The sequence below is a fragment of the Armigeres subalbatus genome, chromosome 2 (genome assembly GCF_024139115.2).
Source record: "Armigeres subalbatus isolate Guangzhou_Male chromosome 2, GZ_Asu_2, whole genome shotgun sequence".
Classification (NCBI taxonomy): Eukaryota; Metazoa; Arthropoda; class Insecta; order Diptera; family Culicidae; genus Armigeres; species Armigeres subalbatus.
Window position 1 is genome coordinate 165038514 of NC_085140.1, and position 20300 is coordinate 165058813.

The window sequence follows — 20300 nt, forward strand, 5'->3', positions numbered from 1 at the left end:
AATTCGAGAACGAATACTACCAAGTGAAGCAGTCGATGTTGGCGTTTTCAATACCAGCTGGAACAAGCAAAGGTTCAGTCGTACCTTCGAATCGTGCTTCGGCTGGCTCCGACATGCAGCTGAGAGTCAAATTGCCCGAGCTCAAATTACCTTCATTTAGCGGAAAGCTGCGAGAGTGGATCACATTCCGAGATTCATTCATCAGCATGATCCATGGCAACGAACATCTACCTCCCATTGATAAGTTCACTTACTTACGCTCTTCGTTAGCTGGTGATGCGCTGAGGGAATCGCGTCAATTGAATTGGCAGCAGCAAACTATCCCATTGCTTGGAAAACGTTGCATGATACGTATGACAATAAGAAGTTGAGTGCTAAATCATACATCGACGCATTGTTTGCTGTGAAGCCCATGGACAAGGAATCCTATGAGCAACTGAATCGTGTGGTAGGCGAGTTCGAAACGAACTTAATGATGTTGGATAAGCTTGGCGAAAATACAGAAGGGATGAGTACCATTCTGCAGCACATGGTGTGCCAACGACTAGAACCAAACACCTTGAGAAACTGGGAAAATCACTACCACTCAACTCAGATTCCAAGGTACAAGGATCTTATCAGTTACCTGAAGGAACAATGTCTGGTTCTGCGAAGCATCAGTTCGAATCGTCCAAGTCAAGGAGAATCTAAAAAGCTGTTTCGATCATCGGTCCTGAGTCACTCGGGAATTCAACAAGTTGCAGTTTGTCCGTTTTGCGGCGAGCAAGCACATTCTGCGTTCAAGTGCAACCGATTTTGCAAGATGAAGATTTCGGAGCGAGCGGAGGAGGCAAAACGGAAATCTCTGTGCCTAAACTGCTTATCACCTGGTCACATAGCAAGATTCTGCACTAAAGGCTCTTGTCACACCTGTGGAAGAAACCATCACACTCTTCTGCATTCTGTACCCCCTTCAGTGTCACAGTCAAGACCAGCGCAACAGTCAAGCTCGCAGACAGGTAAGAAAACGCAAGCACCTAATTCGTCACCACCACAAAACTCATCGAAACCCCAAGCTAACAACTCAATATCACCTCAGCAAATGAATGCTTCAAACGAGGCCGCCACTAGCCAAACACGAACAACATTCGCAAGTACTAGCCAACCACATACCACTGACCACTCTTCTACTAGCTACAACACAGTCCTCTCGTCCACTACACATACACTTCCAAACACTGTTATTTTGTCGACGGCCCTGATAAACATAAGTGATGGTCATGGAAACACCACCGTAGCACGCGCTTTGTTAGATTCAGGGTCACAACTGTGTTTCATGTCCCATAGACTGGCTCAAAATTGAATTTCAAACGCCGTCGAGAATGCCTACCTATCAAAGGCATCGGTCAGGCGGGAACTTGCTCCACGCAGTCCATTACTGCTTGGATTCATTCTCGTGTGTCACACTATACTGTGTTGATGCAGTTTTATGTCCTACCAAAAGTTACAGCGGATTTACCGTTGAGCAAACTCGATATCAGCAAATGGACCTTTCCCAAGGAATAAACCTCGCCGATCCAGAGTACTACAATCCCAGCACAGTCGATATCATAATTGGAGCGGAGATATTCTTCGATCTGCTAGTAGATGGGCATTTCAAACTAGCAGAGGGTGGTCCAGTCCTACAGAACACCCAACTAGGATGGGTCGTTTCTGGAAAGGTCTCTGAAAGTTCCAGAACTACTACTTCACTCACAGCTGTCGCATGTACAGAAGAAAGATTGGATGATCTGTTGACACGATTTTGGGAATTGGAATCTTGTCACACTACTAGCACAATGTCGCTAGAGGAATCGCAATGTGAAAGAATTTACAACGAAACAACCACACGAGATGTTTCAGGAAGGTTTGTGGTAACTCTCCCGAAAAAGCCATTTCTAATTGATCGTCTAGGCGAATCCCGATCAATTGCGCTTCGTCGCTTTACCGCACTAGAGCGACGGTTAGACGCAAATGCAAAGTTGAAGGAGGATTACAGCAGTTTCATACACGAATATTTGGAAATGGGGCACATGAAGGAAATTCAAGTAGATCCTGACGTACCAGAGATTGCACCGTATCCGTACTATTTGCCGCACCACGCCGTAGTTCGACCTGAAAGTACCACCACCAAACTTCGCGTCGTGTTCGACGCTTCTTGCGCAACAATGTCTGGAGTGTCGCTGAACGAAGCTCTTATGGTTGGTCCAGTAGTGCAGGAGGAGCTTTTGTCAATCGTCCTCCGTTTTCGCCTACACAAGTTCGCCATTGTGGCGGATATAGCCAAGATGTACAGGATGGTCAACATCGCTTCAGAGGATCAACAACTTCAACGAATACTATGGAGAGATTGCTCCTCCGAGACGATTAGAACCTTCGAATTAAATACCGTTACTTACGGAACGTCCTCAGCCCCATACCTGGCAAACCAAATGCCTCCAGCGTTTGGCAGAAGAAGGAGCACAGCAGTATCCCTTGGCTTCAAGCATTCTGTCCAAAGACTTTTATGTGGATGACATGCTCACGGGAGCCAATAGCGTTGAGGAAGGTATAATGCTGTATCAGGAGCTGAGTCATCTATTAGAAACAGCGAAATTCACTTTAAGGAAATGGAGTTCCAACAGTCCGGAAATATTGGCAGCTATCCCAGAACCGTTGAAGGACGACCGCACATCCTTGGAACTAGAGCCATCAAAAGCAACCATTAAAACCCTGGGACTCTCATGGGAACCTCGATCGGACTATTTTCGGTTCACTGTTCCTCAGTGGAGCGACTCTACTGAGATTAACAAGCGTATCATCCTGTCCGATTTTGCTCGTTTATTTGATCCCCTTGGATTAGTCGGACCAGTAGTTGTCCAAGCTAAGATATTTATCCAAAATCTCTGGAAACAGAAATGTTCTTGGAATGAAACTCTTGGCGAAGATCTCCAGCAATGGTGGCTGGACTTCAGGCACAACTTAGCTGATCTATCAACCCTGAAGGTTCCACGGTGGCTCGCTTTCGATAACAGTATCGTTTCGTTGGAAATCCATGGATTTTGTGACGCATCCGAGAAGGCCTATGGTGCGTGCATTTATCTTCGGTGCACTTCATTCGATGGCCAGGTCACGGTTAACTTAATCACGGCCAAATCTAGAGTGGCACCACTTGATGATGTGCAGCGGAAAAGGAAGAAAATCAGCATATCAAGTTGGACTTATCATCCGCAGTTCTTCTGAGCCATGTGTACGAAAAGGTTATCTACATCTTACGGGTCAAGGCACAACCGTTCTTTTGGATAGACTTGACCTATTGTGAAGTGCTGGCTGGTCTTCAACTCTTTCCCGTTGGCAGACGTTTGTCGCTAATAGGGTCTCAAGTTCAGCATCTTACAAGAACAGGAACATGGAACCACATCTCCGGATCTGAAAACCCGCAGATGTTATATCCAGGGGAATGACACCTGAAATGCTAGCAAATCATCACACCTGGTGGCACGGACTAGAATGGTTAAGAAATCCACGAAACTTTTGGCCAAAAGGAACTACGACGGATGCAAAAGAGTTGGCTCAATCGTTACTGGAGAAAAAAATCTACTATTGCCGTTCCCGTACACCGTCAGGTTCCCAACGATATCTTCAAACCGCGATCAAGCTTTTTGGCACTTGTTCGGATTGCGGCTTTGTGCCGAAGATTCACCTACAACTGTAGCAACCCAGCAAGCAGAAGGAAAGGCTACCTATCGTATCAAGAACGTGAAGAAGCGACGCTGGCACTCGTACGCCTTGCTCAAAGCGACAGCTTCGCCGAAGATAAGGAAGAAATATCATCGAGGGGACAAGTTTCTCCGTCGTCCAGGTTGAAATCTCTTCATCCTGCCCTAGTAAATGGAATACTCGTCGTTGGTGGTCGGCTTGAAAATGCGTCAGTCTCTCCAAGTAGAAAGCATCCTATAATTTTGGATAACCACCATCCGTTGTCATTGTTGATTGTAAAACACTATCATCGAAATCTCTTGCACGCAGGGCCGCAATTGATGATTGCCAGTATTCGTGAGCGGTTCTGGCCTCTTCGCCTGAAAAACTTATGCAGAAAGGTCGTTCATAGCTGCGTAAACTGTTTTCGCGTAAAACCAAAAGTCGAGGAACAACTCATGGGTGATTTACCACTTGAGCGCGTAACTCCGGCTTCACCATTCGTTCGAGTAGGGGTGGACTATTGTGGTCCCTTCAAAATTCGCTTTCCTCATCGCAAAGCTGATATACGCATATGTTATGTAGCTATTTTATATGCTTGGTTACAAAAGCAACACACATCGAGATGGTATCAGACCAAACCACCGAAGGATTTATCGCGGCTCTTCGACGTTTAGTGGCTCGTCGGGGGCGGCCAGAAATCATAATGTGTGACAACGCAAGGTATTTCGTCGGTGCGAAGCGTGAACTAGATCAACTGCGGCGGCTCTTCAACTCGCAAGCCTTCACAAGGTCCATACCGCAAGCGGCCGCAAACGAAGGAATCCACTTCAAGTTCATACCGCCGAGGTCGCCCAATTTCGGGGGCCTCTGGGAAGCGGCGGTGAAATCGATGAAGTTCCATCTCAAGAGAACTCTTGGGACAAGCATAGTAACGCCAGACGAGTTTTCGACGCTTTTATCGCAAATAGAAGCATGTCTGAACAGCCGTCCACTCACACCAGTGAGCAACGACCCAACGGATCTGGACATACTTACACCAGGTCATTTTCTAATACATCGACCGATGACTGCAGTGCTCGAACCATCACTGAAGGACCTGAAAGAAAGCAGTTTGTCGAGGTGGCAAAGAGTTCAATGCTACTTGCAAATTATCTGGAGAAAATGGTCCACATTGTATTTGTCTGATTTACAAAATCGCACTAAATGGATAGTCGAGAAGAAAAATCTTGCGGTCGACACGATGGTGTTGCTCAAGGACGAAAACCAGCCACCACTCCGGTGGCCACTTGGCCGAATCATCGAAATACATCATGGAAATGATGGAAACGTACGCGTTGTTAAAGTACGGACCCAAGACGGTGTTTACACAAGGGCTGTAAGCAAAATATGCGTCCTGCCCATTCAGGATAACGAGTCGCTCTTGGCAAACAGTCAAGGCGATCAATAGAAGTTCGTTCAGCGGGTGCACTAGGCTGCACCAGCGGAGGTCAATCGACCTCCGCGTACCAGTTAAGTCATTTTTATTTAAACTGTTGATCAAAAAAGCCAAAGGAATGTTTGTACTCCATAGCTGTTCGTGTTCTCCGGCGGTCGCTGACCGCCATCTCTCCGATGTCACCAATGTCTGTACCATCCACGTCCACAATACCTGGCTCGATGTCATCCACGCCCGTAGCTAAACCGATGTCAACCCAGTTCGACCCACTCGCCTTGTGACCTGAATCGTCGAATCCCATTACATGTTGCTGAATTATCATGATGTAGAGCGACCAGTATTCAGTGGAGGTTAAGGGACCTCCACGCACAGTTACGTTACCATTCAATTCTAAGTACTTCGAGAAAGCAACACTTCTGCTCATTGATAGGTTCACGAGGCACCAACTCATTCATGCAAGACGGGAAGAACTGAAGACATCGCAATTCTGCCGAGCACACCCACGGGCAACCACTTAAGTAATCAACGCTAAACCATTTTATACTGAAGGATGTCACGCGAGGACAGCACCATCAACAACGGTTCCATCAAGAGGTTCACGTGTTACACGTGCAACGCATCGTCATCGGCGCAAGGTGCGCTCGTGGTGGCTCGAAGCCACCACTCCAGGGAAGTCGTTACATTGCATGTTTTTATTGAGTAAAAAAGCGCCTTTCATATGATTCCAGAGTTTGCTTCACCTCATCCGAGGTGGACGTCATCTCATCCGGGGATGATGATGATGCATCCACGAAGCCGAAGGCCTCATCCGAGGCGGTGTCAATCGAAATCGTTACCCACGCAGAAGGATGGCACACGTTTCATACAGTCCACCAGATAACAACCATCGAAGATTTGTAGCAGATCCGTATACAGATCGGTCACCCCATCTCATTCGCATGTGGTCAAAACAGTGACATTAGTGCATGATATTCAAAACATCAATTATCTAAATTAGATGAACATAGTACATCTAGTAGTATGAAGAAAGTGTTCGCTGAAGGAAATGTTTTGATTAGTATTTGTATATTCAATATTAGCTATAGATTGAAAATGCGAGTCATTTCAAGGTGGCCGGTAATGATGCCGATTAGAAGAACGAATTCTGTGAACGCACCTGCTAGAAAACCATTAGCGTAAGATCTAACAGCCACAGCAAATGAACCATGCGTTCATATCTAATGTAGAGTGTTTTCAAATTTCTCTCGTACGGTCTCAATAATGTAGACCGTAGATGTAGATGGTTATGTATATATCGTTACAATTAAAAGGTCAGTAGTGACTATTAACTCAGTGTGATCGGTTGCAATTTTTAAGATACGTCGTATTGAATAAAAAAGGTCAAGTTACACAAAATAAATTATCTCGTTTGAAGTAATCGCGTTTCTCGTTATTCGGTCGATTGAAAGTGATCCAGTGCAAATTCATGCCTCAACACAGTCCCTAGTCTCTGATATGTATATGAACCATATCACGTGTCATAAGTTTTCTCTTCATACTGGGTGCAGTAAATCAATGCCTTGTTTGCGCGCGCTTCTAACCATGCGTAGTTGACATTTTCATGCAAGCGAGCCCATTCATCTATATTGGTTCCCGAAATGCGAGAGAAATAAAAACAAGAGAGTAAAAAATACAGAGCACGGTGCTACAAACAAACCGAGTGCACATGTAGCAGTATGCTGGCGGGAAAACCCGTCGCAAGTAAAAGATCCGCTCCGTGCAAGACACAGCACCCAGCTCGGTTCGTTTGAACCACACGGTTCGCTCGCTAGAATCGGTCGCGACTGATCCGGATCGAGATCCGTGTCGCACGGATCTGAGCTAGTGGCGCAGCTCTCGCTTCCATGTCACAGCAATTTCGAGCTGGACGACGACATGAGCGGAACTGAGAGTTATTCGGATCTTCGGATCTTTTGCTTAGTACGGTTCGTTCGCTACCGCACTATAGTATACTAGATATCTTTTGTGTGTCCGTTCGTAGCGCCGAGTATGTGGGTATGGGTTAAGAAATAGGCGGCAAGCTAGATTATTTTTGCTTGTGTGTTTCTTATTCCTCTCTGCAGCAGAAATGATTTCTGTCGCTTGGCTTGATGGTGCTTGAGGTGCAAATAATAAACGATCAGCACGTGCGCGGTACTGGACTGGAATGCTCATACAAGCTCGCTTGTGTTGTGTACCGCGAGCGTGTTATTTTCGTTTGTGCAAAATACAACAGCGCGCGTACTCGAGTGCGTACGCTCGAGGGAGTTTCTCTAGGCGCGTGTTTGACAATGATTTCATCAATTTAAAGTGAGCTGCTGAGCTGGGCTTCTTTAAAAAAGATCCATGGCTCATCAGCTCAATGTAAGGAAGCGAATCTTTGGAACAGCTCCTGAGCGGAGCGCCCATCTCTAGCTCTCATTGGACAGCATTAATATTTACCAACGTTTTCGACTATTTCAGAAAAAAAAACTTCATTGGGAAACACTGTAACCCAAGGGGAGGGTCGCTGAGCACAATTAAATTTGTGTTCATTTTATTCTTTGTGACTATTTGTGCCACAGTGTGCCATAAATTGTGCCTCACCTTAAATGTGACAAATTGTCATTTTGACAATCAGAAAATTTTGGCAACACTTGCAAATGTCACATCAAGGAGGCACCGTTGCTTTTTGCTGCGTGATGAAAAAATCAAAATTATAAACATGCGAAAAAGCAAAGCGAACGAGATACGATTAATATTCACATCTGCGGCCCGTAAATCATGCATACAGGTAGGTTTAAAGAATGGATTGCAAGTGTCTGATATTTAATCGGATGCTGGTGCTTTGGGAGAGCCTCAATCGGGAAGAATAATGGCCTGGACTGTATAGTGATAATGGGTTAGTTCCAGATGTCAAGAACAACGCAAAAGGAATAATTAATGTAACGTTCGTTATCCTTTACGTTAACCTGTTGTATTGTATAATCTTTTATTAGAGTGTATCATCCCTCACATGTAACCACCTTGACTCCCTCTCTAATTTTCATCAGTTGAATAAAGCTATTAGTAAAGAACAGACGTACAAGCCTTTTCACTCTGAACCATATCCGTAACATGGTGTCAGAAGTTTTCGCGGTATAAAGTTCGATAAAACGTTTGAAATCGTCGGGCATTAGAAAACTCGAGATCGCGTTTAAAGTAACGTAAAGAAGCGATTTAAACTTCGGTTACGTATCGAATCGAAATGGAGCAGCTAACTAGATTGCTGGAACATCAAACTCAACTTTTTGAAAGGCTGCTACAGCAGCAGAATGGGCCCCAAGGGGTAGCACCAATACCTTAAAATGTGCCGCTTCCACCTCCATTGTCTCTCGAAGGAGACATGGACGAAATTTTTTCTTTTTTTGAAGACAATTGGAAGAACTATGCCACCGCGGTTGGCATGGACGACTGGCCAGCCACGGAAAATGCAAAAAAAGTAAGCTTTCTGTTGTCAGTTGTCGGAACGGAAGCTCTAAAAAAGTTCAGCAACTTTGACCTGACAGCAGCAGACAGAATATCGCCGGATACCGTTCTAGCGGCAATAAAGCTTAAAGTGACACGTACTAGGAATATCATTGTAGATAGGATGGATTTCTTCACAGCCAGCCAGGCAGCAGCGGAAAGCATTGACGATTACACGACTCGCTTGAAGACTTTAGCCAAACCGGCCAGATTTGGAATTATTGAAGCTGAAATGATCACCTACAAGCTAGCCACATCCAATAAGTGGCCACATCTGAGATCTAAAATGCTCACTGTAACCGGACTTACTACAGCAAAGGCTATCGATATGTGCCGTGTAGAGGAGATCACAGCAAAGCACGTTCTAACACTTTCGACGGACAAAATGCCGGAGGTAAACAAGGTAAAAGCCTCATCGTCAAAATCTCGTCTATGCAAGTTTTGTGGCGACTGGCATACGTTTACAAAAGGCTCCTGTCCAGCATACGGAAAAAAATGCAAAATGTGTTCCGGAAAGAATCACTTCGAAAAAGTTTGTCGGAAGAATACGTCAAGCACGTCGAAACACAATCGTGTACGCAGAGTCAAGAAAATCAACGAAGACACCTCGGATGACAGCGATTCGGATAACGAGTGTAGTGAGCGGTCGGAGGATTCTGAAATCGAAAGGGAGATTGGCAAGATTTTTGACAATTCGAAGAAGGGAGGACATGTTTTGGCGGAAGTGTTCCTGAAGGTTGGCAACAAATGGAGAAATGTGAAGTGCGAGTTAGATACAGGTGCCAACACCAGCTTGATAGGTTACGAGTTGCAGCCTTCCCCATACAAACTTCAAGCATTCGGAGGCGGCATAATCAATGTCTTGGGTCAAGTCAAGCTGCCTTGCAGGTGCCAAACGAAACGGTATCTTCTTGTACTACAAGTCGTTGACGTCAGCCACAGGCCACTTTTGTCGCTGAAAGTCTGCACGACGTTCGGTTTGATTAAGTTTTGTAACACTGTCAGCATGATACCTATCGAAGCAAAGCCGGAAGAAAGTGATCAAAATGTCATGAAGATATATCGCATCGAAGCAGAGAAAATTATCGAACAGTTCAGCGAAGTTTTCTGTGGATATGGTAAAATGGATGGAGAAGTGAGCTTGGAGATCGACAGCAGTGTTCCTCCAGTGATACAGCAACCCCGACGAATCCCGATCGCGCTGCGACCAAAGTTGAAGGCAGAGTTAGACCAGTTGCTAAAGGACGGCATCATTACGAGAGAGTATCGGCATACTGAATGGGTGAGTAATATTCTTATTGTCAAGCGTGGATCTTCGGAATCTGAATCCATCCGCATATGCCTCGACCCTATACCATTGAACAAAGCTTTGAAAAGACCCAACCTTCAATTTGTTACTTTGGATGAAATTTTACCGGAGCTAGGTCAAGCGAAAGTCTTTTCAACCGTAGATGCACGAAAAGGTTTTTGGCACGTAGTGCTAGATGAGCCAAGTAGCAAGCTAACATCGTTTTGGACACCCTTTGGTCGTTACCGCTGGCTGAGACTTCCTTTCGGTATCTCATCAGCCCCTGAAATATTCCAGTCAAAGCTGCAGGAGATTATCCAGGGTCTCGAAGGTATCGAATGTTTAGCGGACGACGTTCTGATTTTTGGCAGAGGTTCAACAATAGAAGAAGCACTTCGTGATCATAATTCTAATTTGAGGCATCTGCTGGTCAGACTGAAGCAAAACCACGTGAAACTCAATAAATCAAAACTTAAACTCTGTGAGACGTCCGTGAAATTTTATGGGCATGTTCTCACTGCCGAAGGATTGCAACCCGATTATACAAAGGTTTCGTCTATTGAACACTATCCGGTCCCAGTCAACAGGAAAGAATTACATCGATTCATTGGGATGGTCACGTACCTCAGCAGATTCATTCCTAACCTTAGTTTCAGCTTTTACAACCTACGGCGACTAATTTCGGAGAAGGAGACGTGGCAATGGACACACCAAGAAGATGTGGAATTTTCTAGAGTGAAATCGCTCGTATCCAACATCGCAACATTACGGTACTACGACGTAAATGAACCACTGATTATCGAGTGTGACGCGAGCTGCTTCGGGCTAGGAGTGGCTATATGATGGATGGAATCGTTGGCTATGCGTCCAGAACACTGACCGAAACGGAAAAAAACTACGCTCAAATAGAGAAAGAGTTGCTCTCTATTCTGTTTGCATGCGTTCGTTTTGATCAACTGATCGTTGGGAACCCCTGTACAACTGTAAGAACCGATCACAAGCCTCTAATCAACATATTCAACAAGCCATTGCTCACAGCCCCGAAAAGGTTGCAACATATGCTGTTGAATTTGCAACGCTATCAGCTCACCCTGGAATATGTAACCGGAAAGGAGAATGTTGTGGCGGACGCTATTTCGCGTGCACCTTATGATGACTCAACCGAACACAACGAATATCGAAAACAGAATATCTACAAAATCTTCAGACAACTAGAGGATTATAATATGAGCAGCTTTCTGAGTATTTCCGACAGTTGCTTGGATAGCATCATCAAGGCTCCCCGACACACCGTCCCGTGCGGTGGTATAGTGCGCGCTCTCGAAATAAACAAGGTCATTATTCCTCGTTTTCGGCGGCCGCGACGTTCGAAACGTAATTCGATCAGCGTAACAAGTGCTAAAGCAAGAGTGTACAGTGAAGGTTTGGTGGAAATCGCCCGAAAAACAGCCAAAAAAAGTTAAAAAGTGTATTCGCCACGTGCTTTGTACGGTGAAAACAGACAGCCATCGCCCGGCTGCCGGACTGGTTTCATTCAACCGTCGATGGTGTGGGTCACGCTGTGTCTGAAGGAAGAGAAATCGAATAAAAAAAAAGTGCCGAAAAGTTTGAAATTCTTTTAAAAATTCGAAAATTTGACTAGTGTCCGATCGTTATTTCTGGAGTACTACAGTGACTCCCAAAAGTGTGTGAACACAGTGGCGTACAGAATTTGACGTACACCTGCAAACAACATACGTTGAAGGGATAAAAAAGGTGAGATCGTTTTTTTTTACCTTGCTTCCGTTCTTTTGGGGTAGGTAACGGGTGACCGTTGCCACTAGTGAGTCCAACGTAAGCCAACATGGCGGCCGCTAGTAGCGGCGACCCAGGAGGGTCCGTGAAACGCAGGCTACCAACTTTTATGGATCCGACAAATAAATTCGGAGAATTGACGTTTTTGCAGTTGACCGGCAAAGATGAAGCTCCGCTACCAAAAAACCCGTTTATCATCGGAAAGTCCGTAGAGGCATGTTCTGGTCCGATAGAAAATGCCAAACCGAAGCACAAGGAACCAAGTACACCCTGAGTGTCCGTGACCCGTCCCAGGTTTCTAAACTGCTAAAGTTGACGAAGTTAATCGACGGTACCGAAGTAGAGGTTACCCCACATCCAAACTTGAACATTAGCCGGTGCGTCATCTCTTGCTACGATTTGATCCACATGGATAAGAAAGATATACTGATGGAGCTAACCAAGGACAAAAGTCATCCGAGTCCAGCGGATCACTAAGAACGAGAACGGCAAGAGAGTGAACACGCCAGCTCTTATTCTTACGTTCAGTAAAACAACCTACCCGGAACATATCAAAGTAGTTCTTTACAAGTTGCTACTTGTTTGTATTTTCCAAATCCAATGCTCTGTAATGGATGTTTTAGCTACGGTCACACGCGCGTTCGATGCCTTGAACCGCAACGCTGCGTTAACTGTTATGGCAATTTTCACGGAGAAGAAGAGTGCCGAGAGGCTCCATTCTGCCGAAATTGTAGGGGAAATCATCGACCGACCAACCGCCAGTGTCCGATTTACAAAAAGGAAATGGAGGTCATCAAACTAAAAGTGCGTGATAACCTGAGTTTCCCGGAGGCTAGGAAACGAGCCGAACAGCAAGCAGGAGGTAGCTATGCACAGGCAGCAGCGCAATCGAATGCCTTCGAGAAAAGGCTAAAGGAACTCGAAGTGGGCATGGCACGGAAAGACGAGGAAATCACCAAACTGCGGGAAGAAATTAAACAGAAGAATGAGCGGATTAACCAAATGATGACCTTCATCAAACAAACGAAACAGCAACCCAGTCAAATAAAGCAGAGCCATACTAGCGAAACCGTCAGCCAGGAAAAACCGCATCATAGCGGTGAGCATCGACCAGTCTACACGACGGCAGGCCCTATCACTCGATCCAGGAATAACTCCCCAGCCATTCAGGATACAAAGCGTGGACGATCTTCGAAAAACACATTTGCTAAACCGGCCACCTCACCAGATCCAAGTCCTCCGCCGAAAAAACCGCCGTCACCCATGACCTTACGGAAATGGACTTCTCTAGCGAGGAGTCAGAGATACCGGAGACAAACCCTAATCAAGGTCTTCGATAGCTTTACTCCTCAACAACGCATGGACTACAATGACGACCAAAGCACGAACACGGACAACGAGACAAATCGGTTCGGAAGCAGGGAAAGTGTAGTACCTCTTCTGACGCAAGTACGGCAGGATGAAGGAGTCATCCGGGACGTCTTACCCCAACCCGTTGATGATGAATTTGCCTCCGTAGCCGATGGAAACATTAATCACACCACGACACCGGAAACATGGGCTAGACGGCAGGGGAAGGGTAGCCCTTCTTTGCCCTGGCCGCCGCCCTTCACAAACGAATACTCCACGATAGCTAGATCCCGGGATAGACGGCAGGGAGAGGGTAGCCCTCTCATGCCCTGGCCGCCGCCCTACACCACCAAGCATGAAGCATCCAATACCTACACCCGATGTCAAAGGCAATAGCGGAGCAGTCGACAAAACTACACAAAGCCTTTCCCCAGTGCCGGCTGTTGCCGGTGTATCTGGAAACAATGGTGTAGTAGTTTCGGCAACAGCTGGCACTGTGGGGCAAGGCGTCCCACAGGTCAGTCCTCAATGTTCCTTTCCGAAAACAGATACTGTCTCGCATAACTTTACAGGTCAACACAACATCACAGCAATTCTCTCACCTGGAGAAGGCCCATCCCGCCGAAGAAATATTACACAAAAAGCATCCCCAGTGCCGGCTGTTGTCGGTATTGGCAAAACTAGTGTAATGGTTTCGACAGCGGCTGGCACTGTGGGGCAAAACGCTCCACAGGCAAGTTCAAGTATAGTACCAACACCTGCAGATATTACCGCGGCAAATTTCTCCCCTACAGCCGACCCACCGAGGCGTAGGGCATCCACATCGTCGTCCATTACACGATCATCCACGGACAGTCGCTCTAGAGATGTTTTCGCACTACAATGGAACCTGCGTGGCCTCAGGGGCAATATCAGCGAGCTGAAGCTCCTGATCTCCGAGCTCGAGCCTTGCATCGTTGCACTACAGGAGACCAAGGTAAATCAAACCGTTGTCACTCCAGGTTTCCTCGGCAGGCACTATACGTTGCTCCTGGAGTCGAACAGCGTAAACTACTGGCAACACGGGGTTGGTCTAGCTATTCGAGAAGGCATACCGTTTGAGCGTGTACAAATCCACACCACCCTGCAACTTATCGTGGTGCGCATCCACGCACCGATCCAGGTAACAGTGGTATCTATTTACATCCCGCCGAGTTCTACGCAATGTCAGGATGCACTAGGTGAGCTATTCGAGCAGCTAGAGGGACCGATGTTGCTTCTTGGGGACTTCAATGCGCACCACCTCGCGTGGGGGTCTCACCAAGCGAACCCGCTTGGTCGCTTCATCGCTGAGACGACATTGGCTCATCAGTTGGTGATCTTTAACGATGGCTCACACATCGATCCGGCTACGGGCAACACTTCGGCAATTGATGTTACCATCTGTTCCGAAAATCTAGCTCCTAAGTTTACTTGGCGAACCCTATCGGACACGCATAATAGCGACCACCTCCCAATCATCTTGTCCATCCCCGGATGGACGAACCATCGAACGACACGACAAAAGTGGCTCTACGATCAAGCTGACTGGTCGTTATACGAGCGGCTTACTGCCGAAACCATCCGGCCAGATGCCGAGTGGAACGTTAACAGTTTCACCGAGAAGATACTGGCAGCAGCAACAAAATCCATCCCACGAACCAGCGGCCGAATCGGACCGAAAGCAGCACCATGGTGGTGCCCCGAAGCGAAAGCCGCAATCCGATACCGGCGAAAATGTCTCCGATCCCTCCGACGTCTACAGCAGCAGGTGATCCGGGCCACCCCGAGGCGTTGGCTAAATTTCAGGAAGCGCGAGCAGCGGCACGAAAAGCGATCAGTAAGGCAAAGGAGCAGTCATGGGAAAATTTCGTGGCGAAAATATCACCCAGTAGCACAACAACCGAGCTGTGGCGAACGGTGAATACTCTGCGAGGTAATCGGCAACAGCGCCCTGTAGTTCTCAAGCGAGCGGACGGATTCACGGACGACCCTAAAGAAGCAGCAGAAGAACTGGTGGAAGTTTATTGCGAGAGATCGGTGACTTCTAGCTACCCTCCACCGTTCCAGATGGCGAAAGCCGCAGCTGAACGACGGCCCATAGATCTTTCGCCCCACAATGATGATGCTTACAACATCAATATTACCTTGAACGAATTCTTGTGGACCCTCGACGAAGGGCGATGTGCCACAACAGTTCCAGATTCGATCAGGTACCACCTGCTATCCGTAAAAATGACGCTTCTCGAGCTGTTGAACAATATCTGGCGCAGTGGCGAGTTTCCCACTAGCTGGCGAAATGCCATCGTCGTCCCTATCCCGAAACCGAACTGCCACGATTCAGGATCAAATGCCTTCCGGCCAATCTCGCTCACCAGTTGCATGGCGAAGCTACTCGAGCGTATTATTAATCGGCGACTGATTACTGAACTCGAATCAAGTGGACGGCTCGACAAGCGACAGCACGCTTTTCGTGCAGGACGTGGCACCGATACGTACTTTGCTGAACTTGAAAGGTCGCTGCCTACTACCGACGAGCACTGCCTGATAGCATCTCTGGATATATCGAAAGCGTACGACACCACCTGGCGACACGGTATCTTGCGAACTCTAAAGTCTTGGCGAATACGTGGTCGGATGCTGAATCTATTGCAAAGTTTCTTGTCGGAACGCACTTTCCAGGTGTCCATAGGAGCACATATGTCTCAACAGTACCTTTTGGAGAACGGAGTACCTCAGGGGTCTGTCCTATCCGTGACGCTGTTTCTCATCGCGATGCAGCCCATTTTCCGCATACTGCCCGCTGGAGTCGAAATCCTTTTGTACGCAGATGACATCCTCTTGGTGGTGCGTAGAGCAAAAGGGGAAGGTTTACACCGCAGATTGCAGACCGCCGTCAAAGCTGTGGATAAATGGGCGAAGAGCGTGGGGTTCTCCATATCTGCGACCAAATCGCAGACGTTCTATCTGTAGTCCCAACGCACGCCGAGAACCGGCGAAAGAGATCACCATCGATCGAACCCCTGTTCCGAAAACCAACCGTCTAAGGATCTTAGGTATCACTCTGGACCGAACGCTTACGTTTAAGCCGCACTGTAAAGTGGTGAAAAATCGTGCGACTCACGATTGCGAATCCTCCAAATGATTGGAGTAAAGCTTCCACGTGGCAACCGAGCAACCCTGCTGCAAGTAGGCTCGGCGCTAGTCACTGCGAAGTTGATGTATGGAGTTGGACTAGTGAGCCGAGGAGGACCGGAGACCATACAGACCCTCGCCCCAGCATACAACAAAATGGTACGGTACGCTTCCGGAGCGTTTGTGACCAGTCCGATTAATTCCATCATGGCCGAAGCCGGCACTCTCCCATTTGGATTACTTGCCACACAGTCGATAGCGCGTACGGCCATCCGAATTATGGCTAAAAGTCGCAACAACAGCACCCTTCCGTTGATCCACCGGGCATCAGACCGTCTTTACGAATATACGGGTACAGTACTTCCCACTGTCGACCAGCAAGCAAGGCAGAGTGATCGTGTCTGGCACGCACGAAGACCATCGATAGTGTGGGATGAGAAAAACTGCGTTCGAGCCGGTGCCCCGCCGGAAAGAGCTATACCAGTCGTCCAACAATTGCTCTCGACAAGATTTCGTAGGTCGACTGTGATCTACACTGATGGCTCAAAATCTGATGACGCTGTAGGAGCCGCATTTCACATGACGGGCCTTGCGGATTCCTTCAGCCTTCCGCAAGCATGCAGTGTCTTCTCTGCGGAGGCGTATGCAATCAAGAGAGCGGTTACGACCCCGAATATCAGTGGTGAGATGGTGATCCTTACAGATTCGGCCAGCTGCCTGATGGCATTAGAGTCCGGGACATCAAAACACCCGTGGATACAGGAGATAGAAAATCTGGTGAGCAACAAACTCGTCCAATTTTGCTGGATACCGGGACACGCCGGCATTAGTGGAAATACCAAGGCCGACCGACTAGCAAACGAGGCTCGGAGACAGCCCGCAATCGATGTACCCATTCCTGGCGAAGACGCTTTAAGAGCGGTGAAGCAGGCGATACGATGGTGCTGGAACCATCAGTGGCACGATTCTCGAGACGTGAAACTGAGAGAAATTAAGGACGATACGCTCAGGTGGAAAGATCAGATTAGTCCAGCAGACCAGCGTGCGTTGACCCGACTTAGAATTGGCCATACGAGGCTGACTCATACGTTCTTACTGAAGAAGGATCCCCGCCAATTTGCGAGTGCTGCGGAACCATCATCAATGTGCGGCATGTTATCCTCCATTGTCGAAAGTATGAGCAGCAGCGACGGGACAACGACATCAACACGACTAGTCTCAGAGCTGCCCTGGGTAATGCCGACGAAACGACAAAGAAACTGTTGCTGTTCCTGCAGCAAACAAACCTATCCAAACAGCTATAAACGGTCGATCGAACTACACAAAGCCTTTCCCCAGTGCCGGCTGTTGCCGGTGTATCTGGAAACAATGGTGTAGTAGTTTCGGCAACGGCTGGCACTGTGGGGCACTGGCGTCCCACAGGTCACCAACCGCAACCTTATTCTCACCTGGAGAAGGACTGTTACCGAAACAATATTACACAAAGCGCATCCACAGTGCTGGCTGTTGTCGGTATTGGCAAACTAGTGTAATGGTTTCGACAGCAGCTGGTACTGTGGGGCAATGCGCCCCACAGGCAAGTACCAGTGTATTTATACATTTGTGGAGTTTACCGCTGCACCTTCTTCCCAACAGTGATCCACGGAGACGGTATGACTGTTGCTTCACAGCTGTTTTCCAACCAGAAAGGAAGCCTCCGGTTGGTACCACCGGAAAATGTCTGTCACCTGGCCAACACGGACCATAGGATAGAGCTCCGACTCGGTCGCCAGAATAGACACCAGTAGAAAAGATAAAGAAGAAAGAGAGAACAAGATAAAGAGATGAGAAGATAAAAAAGATGAGGAGAGAGAGAGAAATTTTAGGAGAAGAGTAGAAGATGAGGAAAAATAATAACAATGTAAAGAATTCGAAATTGTATGCCAAAAACCGCTCCCCGACACAAATGCACCCTTCTGGTGTAACGTGTCGTAAATACACAAACAAACAAAACATAATTAAGGCTACGGAGCAGGATGCAGCTTTGCAAGTTGTAATCGATTATATCCGAAACGGTTGGCCTAACACCATCGAGCGAGTTCCGGCAGCCGCCAAAATTTTCTACAAGTATCGAAGCGAATTATCTACCCAAGACGGATTAGCTTTCAGAGGTGATCGTATTTTAATCCCTAATGCACTACATCGTTCCATGATTGAGAAAGTCCACGTAAGTCACAACGGTATTGAATCGACTCTGAAACTCGCTCGGGAAAACATGTTTTGGCCAGGAATGAGCGCGCAAATTACGGATGTTGTGAAGGAATGCACTATTTGCGCCAAATTTTCTCCGAGTCAGCAGAAACCTCCGATGAAGAATCACGCAATTTCAATATATTCGTGGCAAACTGTATCGATGCATGTATTCTTTGCAACCTATCGCAAGAAGCATCAATTTCTAGTAACCGTAGATCATTATTCAGATTACATTGAACTTGATCTGCTGAAAGACATGACAGCCAAAAGCCTCGTTGAAAGCTGCAAAAGGAATTTCTCCCGCCATGGAATCCCTCAGATCGTCAACACAGACAACGGGACAAATTTTGTTAACGAAGAGATGAAGGATTTGTCTATGAAATGGGACTTCAAGCACTCGACGTCTTCTCCTCATCACCAGCAAGGTAATGGTAAAGCTGAAGCAGCGGTAAAAATCGCGAAACGATTGCTACAAAAGCAGAGGAAACCGGGCAGGACATATGGTATGTTTTGCTCCACTGGAGGAATATTCCGAATAAAATTGGAAGCAGCCCAGTAAGCAGACTTTTTCGCGTAGCACAAGGTGTGGTGTGCCTGCATCGTTTGACAAATACAGTCCGCACATAGTAGACAATGTTCCAGAATCGATCCTAGAAAACAAAAGGAAGGTAAAATATTATTATGATAGGAAATCTCGCGATTTACCCACACTGCAAACTGGTGCACCAGTTTATGTTCAAGCTCATCCCGAAAACAACAAACTCTGGACTCCAGCAATCGTGAGTGAGAAACTGAATGATCGCTCCTATGTGGTGGATGTTAATGGTTCAAACTACAGGAGGGACCTAGTACACATCAAACCGCGTAAAGAACCAGCACTAAGCCCTATCGAAACAACTTCCGGTGTGTAAGAAGTGACAATATCACTACCAATAATTTTATGGTTGACCGAACAACTGAATCTCAATCTGAACAGTTGGAACTAGAGGCCTCTGGCCTCTAGTTGGAACCACCTATTTTGAGGAAAAATACTGACAGAACAAACAGAACAACACCGTCAGTGACAGCAGTGACTACTCCCGCTACCACAACAGCTGATTCGATGACTTTGATGACGAGTGACAGTCGCATCAGTAACACACCACACGATGGATTTAACCGTGCAGCAAAACAGACCACAGATGTGACGAACAGACCAAAACGTGACAGAAAATTACCAAGCAAATATAATGACTTTGTAATGGAAAAATAATTCGTTATTTGAGAAAAGAGAGGATGTTGTATTGTATAATCTTTTATTAGAGTGTATCATCCCTCACATGTAACCACCTTGACTCCCTCTCTAATTTTCATCAGTTGAATAAAGCTATTAGTAAAGAACAGACGTACAAGCCTTTTCACTCTGAACCATATCCGTAACATAACCTTTTACCGGTGCTGCAAACCAAGGAATTTTGCAATAATACGGTTCAGAAAGAGCTTTTTGCAGCATCCGGAGGTTTCGGTGTTGAAAAATGTGGTATCAAGTATAGGGTAGATGGATCAAAAATAGACATTCGAATCAAACAAGGGATTCATTTTAAGTTTTACCGCTTTTACCAATTAACTTATTTGGGATCATCAGAGGGGGGAAGGGGGTTGCCCAAAGTGTGACAGCCTATACAAAAATTTCAAATGCTTCATACAAAAAGTGTAACATAGGGGGCGATGGCGATCATAACAAGATTTTCATATGCTTCTTACAAAAAGTGGGGTAAAGGGGAAGATTGAAGTCACAAGTGTTTGCAGTGTTAGCCATGACATTCCCATTGTGTTAGCCTTTGCGCATTCACTCAAATTAATTAT

General features: G+C 46.7%; 3 protein-coding genes across 3 annotated transcripts; all 3 read left to right on the top strand.

Annotated features, from left to right (window-relative positions):
* Positions 1-412: 412 nt before the first annotated feature.
* LOC134209346 (uncharacterized) lies at positions 413-3240 on the top strand. Its single transcript, XM_062685336.1, has 3 exons — positions 413-1133; positions 1465-2408; positions 2461-3240. The coding sequence occupies exons 1-3, from the start codon at positions 413-415 to the stop codon at positions 3238-3240; spliced, it is 2445 nt and encodes an 814-aa protein (XP_062541320.1).
* A 1162-nt stretch (positions 3241-4402) lies between these two features.
* On the top strand, positions 4403-5146 carry LOC134209347 (uncharacterized). The gene has a single exon (XM_062685337.1). The coding sequence runs from the start codon at positions 4403-4405 to the stop codon at positions 5144-5146; it is 744 nt and encodes a 247-aa protein (XP_062541321.1).
* A 12956-nt stretch (positions 5147-18102) lies between these two features.
* LOC134209349 (uncharacterized protein K02A2.6-like) lies at positions 18103-19014 on the top strand. The gene has a single exon (XM_062685338.1). It carries the CDS (start codon positions 18103-18105, stop codon positions 19012-19014), a length of 912 nt encoding a protein of 303 aa, XP_062541322.1.
* Positions 19015-20300: the final 1286 nt, after the last annotated feature.